This window comes from Chiloscyllium plagiosum, chromosome 12 (genome assembly GCF_004010195.1).
Source record: "Chiloscyllium plagiosum isolate BGI_BamShark_2017 chromosome 12, ASM401019v2, whole genome shotgun sequence".
In the NCBI taxonomy this organism is placed as follows: Eukaryota; Metazoa; Chordata; class Chondrichthyes; order Orectolobiformes; family Hemiscylliidae; genus Chiloscyllium; species Chiloscyllium plagiosum.
This window is the reverse complement of record NC_057721.1, coordinates 6030418-6045221: the sequence shown is the minus strand read 5'-3', so window position 1 is coordinate 6045221 and position 14804 is coordinate 6030418. Positions and strand designations below refer to the sequence as shown.

The window sequence follows — 14804 nt, the reverse complement described above, 5'->3', positions numbered from 1 at the left end:
ACCACCAATGCACAGTGGAGGCACTGTTTGCCATCAACAAAATGTTCTACAGTAACTCACCAAGGCTCATTCGATAGACCTTCCAAATCCACGACCTCTACCGCCTCAAAGGACAAAGAGAGCAGATATATGGAAACATCACTCATAGAGCTGTACAGCAAGGAAACAGATCCTTTGGTCCAACTCATCTATGCCGACCAGATTTCCAAAATTGATCCAGTCCCATTTGCCAGTCGTGGTCCATATCCTTCTAAACCCTTTCTATTCATGTACCCATCCAGATGCCTTTTAAATGTTGTAATTGTACCAGCCACCACCACTTCCTCTGGCAGCCCGCTCCATACATGCATCATCCTCTGTGAAAATGTTGTCCCTTAGGTCCCTTTTATATCTTTCCCCGCTCACCTTAAACCTATGCCCTTTAATTTTGGATTCCCCTAACGTGGGGAAATACCTTGGGCATTCATCCTATCCATGCCCCTCATGATTTTATAAACCTCTATAAGGTCCCCCCTCAGCCTCCAATGATCCAAAGAAAATAGCCCCAGTCTATTCAGCCTCTACCTGTAGCTCAAACCTTCCAACCCTGGCAATATCTTTGTCAACCTTTTATGCACCCTTTCAAGTTTAACAATATCTTTCCTATAACAGGGAGACTAGAAATAAATGCAGTATTCCAAAAGTAGCCTAACCAATGTCCTGTACAGCTGCAACATGACCTCCCATCTCCTATATTCAATACACTGACTCCCTGCAAGTTTCTCTCCAAAACACATACTAACCTGAAGTGAAGCTAGGTTTGGGTTAAAATCCTGGAGTTCCCTTCCTTCCAGTGCTGTGGATGTTTCTATACCTCAAGGACTATAACAGTTCAAGAAGACAGTTCAAAATCACCTTCCCCAGGGCAACAGCAACACCCATTTCGTATAAACATATAAAACAAAAATCAGACTGAGGTGCACATTGCAAATGCTTCAAAAAGTATTAGAAGTGACATGTTTCTCTGGATGGTATTGACAGGATGGTATGAATGTGGCAGGAGGAGACTAAAGACAGAGATAGTGGTGCACAACAACAAAGAAATGAACTTACAAGTTTTAAACAGATGTTGAAGAAAGGTATACTGTAGATAATAGCAGATTGTTTATAACAGAGCCATTCAAAAGCAATAGTTCCTGTGCCTTAGTTGTTCAGGAGCTCCAGATCAAGTATTGGTCTTTTCCATCATTAACAATTATGCTAACTACCACAAGTTAAAGTCTTTCTGTCGCCTTCACTTGCAAAGAAGCTGCCATTGTGTTTTACCAGTAGAACTTCAATTTTCATTGTATGGCTAACACACAGAAAATAATTACAGATGGGATGATATAAAATTTCTAGAAACTTCAGTTTCTAACTTATTTCCGCATGTATTCTGCCAAACATGCACACTGAACGATGTCACAAATGACTTTTTTCCTAAGTCAGCACGGTTAAGTCATAGACATTAAAATAATGTATTGAAACATCTGCTGCATTTTCAAAAGATGATGGAATTAGTCGTGTATATATGTTGCAAAAATAGAGTTTACATTTACAGGCTCTTGATGAACTTGTATGAGTTTCCTGTTGGAATTACATAATCTCTCGCCATCTGTAGACTTCCTGGACCATGTCACATATCTTACAAAAAGCTGTGCTCTGCAGTTAATCTGGTCCAGAAACAATATGGACCAACCAGCTCATTCAATATTTTGCATTCCATTTTGCATGCCAATTTAGTTCAAACGTTAACCTGAGTCTGACATAGCATTGGGACACAGACTTCACACCTATTTTTTAGAAAAGCTGAGCTACCTTGAGAATGTAATTTAAAATGAGTTCTGGGGTTTACATATCAAAGAACAGAAACCAGCATATCCCACTATAAAAGATGAAAGTTTTAATCTAAGATTGTTTACTGTATCACATTTCCATGACACTGGACTTGTATGACTCCTTTGGCTATAAATTCTGTGAGCATGACCTGAACCTCCACAATCACCTGATGAAGGAGTTAACTTTGTTCACCCCAGTCCAACACCAGCATCTCCAAGTCACAAAATGATTAAATACATTTCCAATAGTGTTTCTGTGCTGTGCACTGAGTAATGTTTCATTTCATTGTTGTGAAAATGTTTAATATTTAATACTTCCTTCTCGTTCTGTAATGTGCTGGTTTGTGAATGCTTTTCCCCTACCATGTGGTTGATGATGCCCTCCACTTCCATCTCATCCACTTCCTGCACTTCCGCCCTCGAACCCCAACCCTCCAACCACAACAAGGACAGACCCCCCTGCCAGTCCTCACCTTCCACATCGCATCATCCTCTGCCATTTCCACCACCTATGAACGGACCCCACCACCAGAGATATATTTCCCTCCCCACCCCTACTTGCATTCTGTAAACACCATTCCCTCGCGACTCTCTTGTCAGGTCCACGGCCCCCGCCAACCCACCCTCCCCTCATGGCACCTTCCCCTGCCACTGCATGCATTGGAAAATCTGCACCCACTCATACATCCAATGCTCCATCTGTCATATTTACCTGCACTTCCACATGTCATTTACTGTATCCTTTGCTCCCGATGTGGTCTCCTCTACAGGGGAGACAGGATGCCTACTTGCAGAATGCTTCAGAGAACATCTCCGGGACACATGCACGAAGCAACCCTACCGCCCCGTGGCCGAACACTTTACCTCCGACTCCGCCAAGGACATGCAGGTGCTGGACCTCCTCCATCGTCAAACCATAACCACCCTGGAGGAAGAACCCCTCATCTTCTGCCTTGGGACCCTCCAACCACATGGAATTAATGTGGATTTCACCAGTTTCCTCATTTCCCCTCCCCCAACTCTATCCCAGATCCAACCTTTCAACTCAGCACCGCCCTCATGACCTGGCTATCTTCCTTCCCACCTATCCGCTCCACCGTCCTCTCCAACTTATCACCATTACCCACACATTCATCTACCTATTGCACTCTCAGCTACCTTCCTTCAACCCCACCCCTTCCCATTCATCTCTCTAGCACCTTGGCTCACAAGCTTCATTCCTGATGAAGGGCTTATGCCCGAAATGTCAATTCTCCTGCTCCTCACATGCTGCCTGACTGGCTATGCTTTTCCAGCACCACACTCTCAACTCTGATCTCCAGCACCTGCAGTCCTCACTTTCTCCTTGTGAATGTTATCCGCTGATGATTTTGAGATCATTATTACAAAGTGACAAAAAACAATTTGTATTGGGATATGGAGAACTGACAGTATAAAAGAAACACAGGCTTTATTATTGATCAACAGATAAATGTCCTTCTCCTGTTCTCCCCAAGTGAAACATAAAGATGGTAAATCTATTAACTGATCAATCAGGGCATTTAGTTACAAGCAGGAGAAAGAGGAAACCAAGCCAAGTGTTAACAGTGAAGTGATGAAACATAAAAGGTTATGAGGAAAAATAGGGAATGTTAAAGAGAAACGTGACAATGTAACAGGAACAAAAGGAACCACCAGATCAGAACTAGTTGCAATAGTAAAAGTAACCCGGGAAAAGACCTTGATTTAGAAATTATTTTGTGATTCATCTCAGTGAAATTACTGCATTGAATAAAAAAAAATGGTGACACGATCAGCCCTTGATGGAACGGCGGCACGGTGGCACAGTGGTTAGCACTGCTGCCTCACAGCGCCAGAGACCCGGGTTCAATTCCCGCCTCAGGCGACTGTCTGTGTGGAGTTTGCACGTTCTCCCCGTGTCTGCGTGGGTTTCCTCCGGGTGCTCCGGTTTCCTCCCACAGTCCAAAGATGTGCAGATAAGGTGAATTGGCCATGCTAAATTGCCCGTAGTGTTAGGTAAGGGGTAAATGTAGGGGTATGGGTGGGTTGCGCTTCGGCGGGTCGGTGTGGACGTTTGGCCGAAGGGCCTGTTTCCACACTGTAATGTAATCTAATCTAAAATCTAATCTAATCTATAACATCAAATGAGATAAATGCAATAATATTTGCAATATTTCAAGCAGCACTTAATTGTTTTACAGTCAGGGAATTTTGCAGCTAGAATATGCACTTCAGCAGCATCACAAAAGCATCTGACATTTTAAGATTTTTTTCATCTGTAAAAAAACCTGATGTCTACAGTCTGTATTTTTATACATGTTATTTCAATTCAGATTTCTCATAACCTGATTCAAGGTCAACAAGTACTATGTCTCTCTCAGGGGCCATGAATATGGTGAAGAAGTATACAGTTCCACACATAAAGAGATCCCTAAAACCTGACCATGGGCTGTGGAACAAGTATTTTTGGATGATTCTGAGAAAATAAATAATGCATTTCTTGTGACAACTCCAGCTGGATAAATGGTTAGTGTAACTACATCAATCTTTCTGGATAACAAAATCACTCTTTTTACAAACTTTCATTATACTGTAATCACAATAATGGCATTCATACTATAATCAATTCTTTGTAATTCCAAGGCAAACTCTCTCTGAAGTAAAGACACACTTGATAAATTACGACTGGAAGAAAAAAAATTCAAAAGCTTAGTTTCTGCTTTCTTCATTTGGATAAACAAACCACATGAATACTATTATAACCTCAGGCAAGACACACCTTGAATTTGTTACTAGGACAAAGTGAAGACTGGTTTTAAAATTTTCAGTATTAACAGAAACACAGGTCGGTAACCTGATGTACTTTTATTGTTTTTCTCAACAACACCTCTGAAATAATAAATTAAGCTCTTGTACTTAAATTTTCCTCAAACTTTATCACAAAAAGCTACCGACATTAGTACTCGAGCTTGTTTAGAAATAATTTAATATTATACTGCCATAACCAGTGGAATTCATTTCTCTAGTGACATGTCATAGAGTCATAGATATGACAGCACAGAGACAGACCTTTCGGTCCAACTCGTCCTTGCCAACTAGATATCTCAACCCAATCTAGTCCTACTTGCCAGCACCCAGCCCATAACCCTCCAAACCCTTCCTATTCATATACCCATCCTGATGCCTTTTAAATGTTGCAATTGTACTAGCCTCCACCACTTCCTCTGGCAGCTCATTCCACACATGCACCACCCTCTGCGTGAAATAATTGCCCCGTAGGTCTCTTTTATATCTTTCCCCTCTCACCCTAAACCTATGCCCTCTAGTTCTGGACTCCCACACCCCAAGGAAAAGACTTGTCTATTTACCCTATCCATGCCCCTCATGATTTTATAAACCTCTACAAAGTCACTCCTCAGCCTCCAACGCTCCAGGGAAAACAGCCCCAGCCTATTCAACCTCTCCCTATAGCTCAAATCCTCCAAACCTGGCAATATCCTTGTAAATCTTTTCTGAACTCTTTTCACAACATCCCTCTGATAGCAAGGATACCAGAATTGCACGCAATATGCCAAAAGTGGCCTAACCAATGTCCTGTACAGCCGCAACGTGACCTCCCAACTCCTGTACTCAATACTCTGACCAATAATGGAAAGCATACCAAACGCTTTCTTCAATATCCTATCTACCTGCGACTCCACTTTCAAGGAGCTATGGACCTGCAATCCAAAGTGTCTTTGTTCAGCAACATTCCCTAGGACCTTACCATTAAGTGTACAAGTCCTGCTAAGATTTGCTTTCCCAAAATGCAGCGCTTAGCATTTAGCTAAATTAAACTCCATCTGCCACTCCTTGGCCCATTTGTTCATCTGAGCTGAAAAATGTGTTGCTGGAAAAGCGCAGCAGGTCAGGCAGCATCCTGCCCTTATGTCCGAAATGTCGATTCTCCTGCTCCTTGGCTGCTGCCTGACCTGTTGCTCTTTTCCAGCAACACATTTTTCAGCTCTGATCTCCAGCATCTGCAGTCCTCACTTTCTCCCATTTGTTCATCTGGTCAAGATCCCGTTGTAATCCAAGGTAACCTTCTTCACTGTCCACTATACCTTCAATTTGGGTGTCATGAGATTCATAATGACACGTGTTGAGAGGTTCTGGACACATTGCCATTATCTAACTGTGTCTCCTAGAAATTGTAGGCAGTCATTAACTGCATTCAGTTGACAGAGAGATAGCTTGGGAAGAACTATCAATTCCAACCCCAGACTTTCAAATGAAGCTCAGACCTCTGAGCAAAAAATTAGTAAAGGATACAAATAATTTTAGAGGTAATATTAATCATGTAGGAAATGTTATTTTTAATGTATTAAATTAGAAAATTTCATTCCAGCTCAAAGTCATTTAAGTTTGCGACAAGAAAATTGGATGAACAAAAGTTTCTGAAATTACTTAACTGGTTCAGGTTCTGATATCAATTGGTACATTTTCTTCATTACTTCTAAATTCAGGATGCTTGTCACTGCATTACTATCATGAAATTTGAGCTATTTATTCAACAAACTCTCACTCCATAGCACGATGCCTGAATTGTGAAGTTGAGCACACGTACACCATTTTTAGTGCCTAATTGAACCATCATCATAAGCATCACTCTGTTATTATGAGAAATGTGAACAGTTGGAGAGTCAAACCAATTGTTGCACAGTTCCACTAGTCAAAGCTTGTAGAGTTATCCTGTCTCCACCCACATTTTTTCTTACAACTAAACCAATTTTCAATCCTTATCATTTTTTTGTGTTAATGTCCAAACACTGGAGTAGTGTGGTGTTTATTAAATAAATAGGTATGAGTTGGGAGTTTTGTTAAGTATTTTGAAATATTAAGTGCGCTATGAACAGTTCGTACAAGCAGTGGTATAATTGTTTTGAAGATTGCCAGTTTGAAGGAAGTAATTGGGAGTTCGTTTGCATTTAAAGTCAAGATTATGTATTTTAACATTTCAAAGTGTGGATCTCCTCTTAAAAACCTAATTAAACAGCTATGCCACATGGGTTTTCATGAGTTGACAGCAACTCAACTTAAACAAAAGTGAGTACTGCAGATGCTGGAGATCAGAGTCAAGATTAGAGTAGTGCTGGAAAAGCACAGCAGGAGGTGCAGCATCCGAGGTGCAGGGAAATTGACATTTTGGGCAAAAGCCTTTCGTCAGAAAAGACCTGATGAAGGGCTTTTGCCTGGAAAGTCAATTTTCCTGCTCCTCGGATGCAGCCTGACCTGCTGTGCTTTTCCAGCTCCACTCTAATCTTGACTCAGTGACTCAAATTAGGTCAACACTTTAAAATATGTGCTGCTAAATTTAAATAATTACTTACACAGCTGAATTAATTGAGAAACAAGTGTGCACAGCAAATTCTTTATGACCGCTTAAGGTATGAACACTGAACAATGTCTACAGTTGCTGAAATGAAGTGTACCAGGAGTTCATAATGGCTGACATATTAAATTGAACATGGTCTTCATTAATTTCCTTTTCCAGCAGGCCAAAGCTTAGTGAAAAATATATTCAGTCAGTCTTGGACATGAACCATTTATAGCAAGATGGTGAACAGGCATGATACAGGAACGGGAGGCTTTCACGATTGAAGATTGCCTTACGTGGCTTGATCAGTTGAAGTCCTGGACCAAACAAAGGTCCTCTGCAGCACTCACACATATTTGCACTGTCATACAAAATTTAAAAATAACATTAGATAAAATGTACACATAAATTGATACAAAGTTCTGCTATTCTTTCATGCATAAGGCAGCATCATGAGAAGTAATAGGGACTTATTCCTCAGCTTTCCCTCTTTATCTTAATAAATGTTTCAACACATTTTTTCTGCAGAGCTAGTGTTTTATTAATTAAAGCTGTACTCATTTCTGCAGCTGTGCTGTGCATTTCATAATGCATGCCATGTTAAGTTGCATTTTTTCAATCAATGTTTGTGCTTGCACTTTTCCACATTTTTGTCAGTGAGCTACTTGATTTAGGAACAGAGACAGACAGTATACCAGAACTATTTTACACAGTAATGCAATCAGTTTTCCAAGATCAAATGTCAATTTTTCATCTTTATTAACTTTTAAACAAATACAATCTTAATCAAAGAAAACATTTCTGAAAATGTATCTTAAAGACTACTAAAGAAACTGATATAGCACCCAATTCAATGAAACACATTATTGTATGCTGCCACTCTTGTTATTTTATGAATTTGGTGTTAAACAAGAAAAGGGATGTCTGTACTACTAATGGGAAACTTCCCATGTTTTACACCCAGCGTCAGCATCAAGCATCAATATCATGAAATAGGCTCCATATGGTACACTATCTGGTTAGGAACAGATCAAACTACTCTCCCAGCACTGCTGACCCCACAACATGGAGGACATAAAAACAGGGATGGCCTGCGGTGAAACTTCAGTCTTGAGTCACATTGCTGAATTAGTCACAGGGTGTGCAAAAGTAATTGAGAGCAGTTTAGACAATATAAACAGACTCTTCTGTTATGGGAATAAAGATTTGGCAGATACCAGACACAGGAACAGAATTTCTGTCGCATGGTTTCTACACAATAGGTAAACTTCTGGAGTAGACAAAGAAATTTTATAAAAGAAAACTGCTTAAAAACAATCCTGGGGTGATCTAAACCGAGAGCTGAAAAGACAGATTTGCATTCATATGACCTCTGGATGTCCTGAAGCACTTTGCTGTCAAAGGTATTTTTGAAATATATTTACTATTGTAATTTAGGAAAAATAGCAGTTAATTTGTACACAGCAAGCTCTCACAAACAACAAAATAAAGAAAGATCTGCTAGAAACTGAGCCTCAGTTGGCATGACTATCTATATTACAAAGTAGACAGAATACAGCTTTTCTAGATAATTCAGATGCCTCACATTAAAGAGATCTTTCCAAAGTTTAGCAGATATTCCCAGTTCAAGAATTTGACTATTTGCTAATAAAGATAGTTTAATTTAAAATGCAAAATGTTTTCAAAATGCAATTCACATTCAAAAGCCTCCACGTCAAAAGAAGGAGACCATGATGGATCATCAGCTCAGCACTTCTGGCTGAAGACTGTTGCGAATTACTTTTATCTTTTGCACTAGTCTGCTGGGCTCGCCATCATCGAGTATGGGGATATTGTAGCAGGGCTGGACAGCTCAGATCTGCAAAGTGGTGACATGGTGGAATTCTTCCATTAGAAGTTGGATGCTTCATTTTGGCAGAATGCCATTGGCTGCATGGAGATAGCTTCTTGGCAGGCCATTATTGCCTGATGTGCACATTGAATTCAAGAGCAGGAATGGGGTCACTTTAGCTTCTCTCAGCCATTCAGTAAGATTATGGCTTATCTAATTCTACTCCACTCTTCTGCCTGCCACCAATAACCTTTCACTTCCTTGTTAGTCACTCACTGAGAAGAGTTTCAAAGACTAATGAGCCTCTGACAGAGAAAAAAAATCTTGGTCTTAAACAGGACAGTCCTTACTTTTAAACTGCGTCACCTCTAGCTTGAAACTCTTCCACAACAGAAACTTCCTTTTAAAATCCATCCTGTCATGTTCTCTTTGGATCACAAAATTTTTAATAAGGCAATTTATCATTCTTCTAAACTCCAAAAGATACAGGGTTGGTTTGTACAAACTTACCTTAGAGGATTGCCAAACCCCTACCCACTCAGCCCCATCTCAGATATCAGTTGAGTGAACATTCTCTGATTGGCTTCTAACATACTTAAATACTTTCTTTAAAAAAGGAATCTAAAACTGGACATAGTACTCCAGACATGGTCTCGTCAATGCCCTGCAAAGCATCCAACTTTTAGATTTCATTCTCCTTACAATGAAAGTGTTTAATTTGCCTACCTAATCACTTGCCGATTGCGTATGTCGACGACCTTTATGCGACTCATGTACCAGGACACTAGATACTCTGGCGCAGAGTTCTACAATCTCTTTCCATTTAAATAATATGTTGTTTTTCTGTTCTTGCTGCCAAAATGGATGAGTTCACATTTTCCTCAGTTATACTCCATCTGTCAAAATTTTCCCGCTCACTTAACCTACCTTGGTCCTTTTCACAACTCACTTCCTACTGATCTTTATGCCATCAGCAAATTTAGCAAGAATACATTCAGTCCCTTCGTCCAAGTCACTGATATAAATTGTAAAAAGTTGAAGACCCAGCAGTAATCCCTGTGGCACTCCAGCTGTCATTTCTTGTCAACCAAAATGACCCATTTATGCCTATTCTATGCAAGCTAACTTGCCTCCTTTAAACAACCCCCTTTTCTCGAGTTGGAAGGGTCATCGAGCTGCAGTTTTGGCAACAGGTCATCCTGCAGAGGACCCTGCCTCCACAGTGAGGCCCAACAAAACACCTTTTTATGTACAATTTCATAACTCTAAAGAGCGTACCTCCATATTAAGATGTTTCACAGCTACCTCTCATGATGTGCTGCCAGATGGACAACACTGCATACTCTCCTAATGATCTTGTCCTTTACTTAGTCTGTCCATTGGTGGGGCACCACTGATATCCATAACTGATATCTTTCCACAGCTCTGGCCGAGGTTTTTGACTCTGGACTGAGACAACTTCAAGATCTTAATCCAGCAGAAAGGTCCAGTCCTGTGGTTGTGAAGATCTGACCAGAAATTCTCATCTACTCCCCCTCAGCCTCAATCATCGATAAGTATAATATATAAGAAACACACCACTTTTAATTAACATTATTCTGGGTCACTGTCACTGTTTCCTTTAAAGTGCAATAGGATTTGAGCCAGGCTCATATCTAACATCTTAACTCTGTTTTTCTCTAAAGATCCTGCCTCACCTGCTGAGAATTTCCAGCACTTATTGTTTCCTTTCAGAATTTGAACAATGGCAGCAAAAGCATCAGGTCTAAGTAGTAGCTGGAATACTTGTTAATTTTCAGTAGCAAATTGGCACACAAGACATTCTTGGTGAAACAATGATTATTGTGTGTAGGAGTTATTGTGAAATACCTTTTAAGAAAGGTTTCACCTCTCAAAAAAGATAAGGTAGTATTTCAGTATGTGTAACTCAAATTCAGGCACTTTTAACAGAATATTTATTGACCTCATGGCTTTGAACCCACTGCATCAAATGGGGGAGGGAGATGAGAGCAGGGAGGGAATCCAGATTCTGTGGGTTGGAATTCTCATATCGTTTTGAGAAAGTGTAGAATTAGTACGAATTAGGTCACTATTCCTAGAATGTCTGTCTTTTGACAAAAATCTCAAGAAAACCTATTCAGAAGAAACTTAACCAATTGGTTAGTTTATAAACCTCTTTCATAAACTGCGTGAAAGCTGGATTGCCTGTTATGCTTTTTTGCTGCAAATGACTCTCTGTATATTAACCTGTATGGGAGTTTAGTTCGAATCAGAGTGTCTGTGTGTAACTGATATTAATCATTTTCAGAAGCGATATGGATGTTACATGTTACTGAGTGATTATAAACCAATTTATCATTTGCCTTTGAAATACTATCCAGATTATTCTGTACCACAGACTAGCTCCAGTTCTTAAATTGAGTCTGGGTTTGTCAATGGGTAATGACTTCTACATTGGACATGAGAAAATGTAACTGGAGAAGCCTGAATAATAAAAGACTCCATTGACCTGTAGTGTGTACCAAGCAGCCCTAAGTGAAAGGATTAGCACTAGAACTGTAAGTGAAACTGAACCCATTACCTGAAACTGATGTAAGCTGATCTACTTACTTGTTCAGTATTTCTTGTACCTCTTTAGGAATGTTTGTGTACTGCTGAATTAAGTAGTTCTTGGAGAAAGTAACTGCAGCTAGGTCAGTCAGTCGTTGTGGTTGGTTCCGAGCATTTTCTTCCCAGAACAAAGGGTGTAGGTAATTATTCTCCAAACGTAATTGCTTTAAATGGAGTTGGAGGAGGCCATGTGGCAAAGTTGTCAGCTCATTTCCTTCAATATTTAAAAACTGAAGTTTTCTGTATAGCAGGAGTTTAATACAAAAATCATAATTATTCAAATATATGCTCTGTCTTCATGACAAGATCATTGTTAAAGTTATGAGTTAACATTAATATATGGAACCAATTATAGAAGTCTAAATTCACTGCTGTCAAATCAATAAGTTCAAGTACCTCACAAAGACATGTTGAAAATACGTGCCCTCTACTGTACAATGAGAATTAATTGTTTAAATGCAGAAGGTAAGTGGATGTTTCTTCATGTCACTGGATTTACTGCATAGTAAAGGCATGAAGGAAAAAGAGCTCTTACATCACCTATATATCCGAGAAACAGATAGCTAAGTCATGAAAATGTGCAAATTCACAGACAAAAATAGATTAATCAGATCACCTGGTTTTACGCTCCTACACAAGCTCCACCCATCTTCTTCATTTAGTTCTATCAGCATACCATTTTTCTCCTTCATACACAATTTAAATTAGATTAGATTACATTACATTACAGTGTGGAAACAGGCCCTTCGGCCCAACAAGTCCAGACCGACCCGCCGAAGCGCAAACCACCCACACCCCTACATTTACCCATTACCTAACACTACGGGCAATTTAGCATGACCAATTCACCTGACCGGCACATCTTTAGATTTGTGGGAGGAAACCGGAGCACCCGGAGGAAACCCACGCAGACACAGGGAGAATGTGCAAACGAACCCGGGTCTCAGGCGCTGTGAGGCAGCAGTGCTAACCACTGTGCCACTGTGCCGCCCATAATGGATTGATACTACTTACCTTAGCTACATTATACGAGGCAGTGTGAGAATACTTTAGAGAACACACACATAAATGCACATAACTTGGTTAAAAAGAATTTTCACACTTCGTGATCTGCGACTACATTAATAGCAATAACAAAGATCTGGTTCAAAGGAGAAGATTGAGAACTTAATATTCTTGGCTAAAATGTGCCCAGGATACATAGGGAAGGAAAACAAGGAGATTGGGTTGAAATAGTGATCAATGCAACCTATTATAGTAATCAATGCAGTTGAGGGGTCAAAGACAAAGTTGAAAAATGTGGTGCTGGAAAAACACAGCAGGCCAGGCAGCATCCGAGGAGCTGAAGAATCAACGTTTCGGGCATAAGCCCTTCTTTAGGACCTGCAGTCCTCACTTTTGCCCAGGTCAAAGACAAAGTCTATTTTGCTAGGATCAGAGGAGTGATTGCACTAATGGGTATAAAGGGAGAAACTTTAAGGGATTAAATCAAAATGATGTTGGAAGGGCAAATGATGCACCTCAGCCCCTGAAGTGCCCACCCAACCCAAAAAACTTCAGGGATACCAATGAACTAAGCTCTTGCTTTTATACAAAAAAAAAGCAAAATCTGACTACTGGAAGCAATGTCAAAAACTAAAAATCAATAAAGGGAGAAACTCGTGGGGTGGGGGAAGCAGTGGGAAGAGGGGGGAATTAAATCATGTTTGTTTTGGAGGAGGTAATGATGAATCCCAGTCCTAGTAAAGCCAAATTATCCAGAAAAGTTTCAAGAGTACCTATAGAGACCATATGCTCTTTCTACAAGGACACTCGGGCAGAAATGTTACATGAAACCAGCTTTCATAATTATTTTAGAAACCCACCAACAAATTGACCTAACAACAACCACAGGCAGTGAAATAGTAACAAAAATCAAAAAAGGTAGGGGAAAACATGAATTATTAAGTGGGAAGGTAAAGAAAATATAATTCCTGTCTCTGACAAAAGAAAAGCTCTTGGTGTCTTTTTGAAGTGAAATGGTTGAGTTGTGCTGCAGGATCATGAAATAATAGTTATCCACCAGTGTTTTCAGAATTGGAGCCATGCAAGCAGTGGGAGAACAAGGTGGAGATGTGGACTTAGGTTACTTTTCCAGCCAAGAAGCAGCCTGGAAGAGGTTTGACGTTATCCTTATTAAGAAGGAGTAAAAAGTTTTTTTTTCACCATTTTATTCTGAAAATCTGTTACACTGGATTTTTTTACTTCTATATTTTTCTAAGATCTGTACATGAGGAAGCTGTACCTAGGGACACTGTACCTAAGATGGTGGCGTAAGCAGCGACTTACACACTTTTCACTGTACTCATACATGTGACAATAAAGTTAGTTTTATTTTCTTTCTAATTTTCTGACCTGAACACTGAAGAGGTCCTCCAGATTCTAATACAATTTATGTATGGAGATAAGAAAAAAGAATCAAGCATTGCCAATGTTTGATAGATTTAAGAAGATGGATGGTAAGTCCATGGAAGAATATATCACGTTCTTTGACGGATTCTATGGGTGGATCTTCCCAAATTCTGAACAGTGGGGGCAACGGAGAAACAAAAACGAAAGGGTCACTGGACCTGAAACGTTAATTCTGCTTTCTCTTCACAGATGCTGCCGGACCTGCTGAATTATCCCAGCAATTTCTGATTTTGTTTCTGATTTCCAGCATCTGCAGTTCTTTGGTTGTTTTGGCTAGTCGGCAATGGAGAAAACTGGGAGAATCACATGATCACATTAATATTCTCATTGTGACACCAGCTGGCCTCATTGGTATATAATTTCCCATTCTCTCACTCGCCGAATAGAAACCAAAGGCAATTCCCAACGTATTCCCCTTAACTGAAGGGTCAATAACAAAGGGGCATAATTTTAAACTGAAAGGCAGAAGGTTTAGATAGGATTTCAGGAAAATGTTTTCACCCAGACAGTGGTGAAAATTTGGAACACACTACCTGGGAAGGGTAATTGAGGCAGAAAATCTCGCAGCCTTTAACTTTTACTCGGATGAGCATTTGAAATGTCATAACGTTCAAGATTATAGGCCTAATACTGGAAAGTGGGACCAATGTCAATTAAGAGTAGTTGTTTTTGTCAGACTCAAAGGGCTTCTTCTATACTG

General features: G+C 40.0%; 1 protein-coding gene across 8 annotated transcripts in view; it reads right to left on the bottom strand.

Annotated features, from left to right (window-relative positions):
* Positions 1 to 7146: 7146 nt before the first annotated feature.
* The window catches only part of LOC122554930 (leucine-rich repeat-containing protein 63), a 34696-nt gene continuing 27038 nt past the window's right edge, over positions 7147 to 14804 (bottom strand). For 7 of the 8 annotated variants that reach the window (XM_043700350.1, XM_043700346.1, XM_043700347.1 and 4 more), the window contains 2 exons: positions 11654 to 11893; positions 7147 to 7573 (listed from right to left, as the gene is read on the bottom strand). In XM_043700350.1, coding sequence (XP_043556285.1) covers positions 7417 to 7573; positions 11654 to 11893 — 397 coding nt within the window. In that variant the 3' untranslated portion in view covers positions 7147 to 7416. Of the gene's footprint in view, positions 7574 to 11653; positions 11894 to 14804 lie in introns of those variants that run through there. The other variant, XM_043700353.1, reaches the window with a different exon arrangement.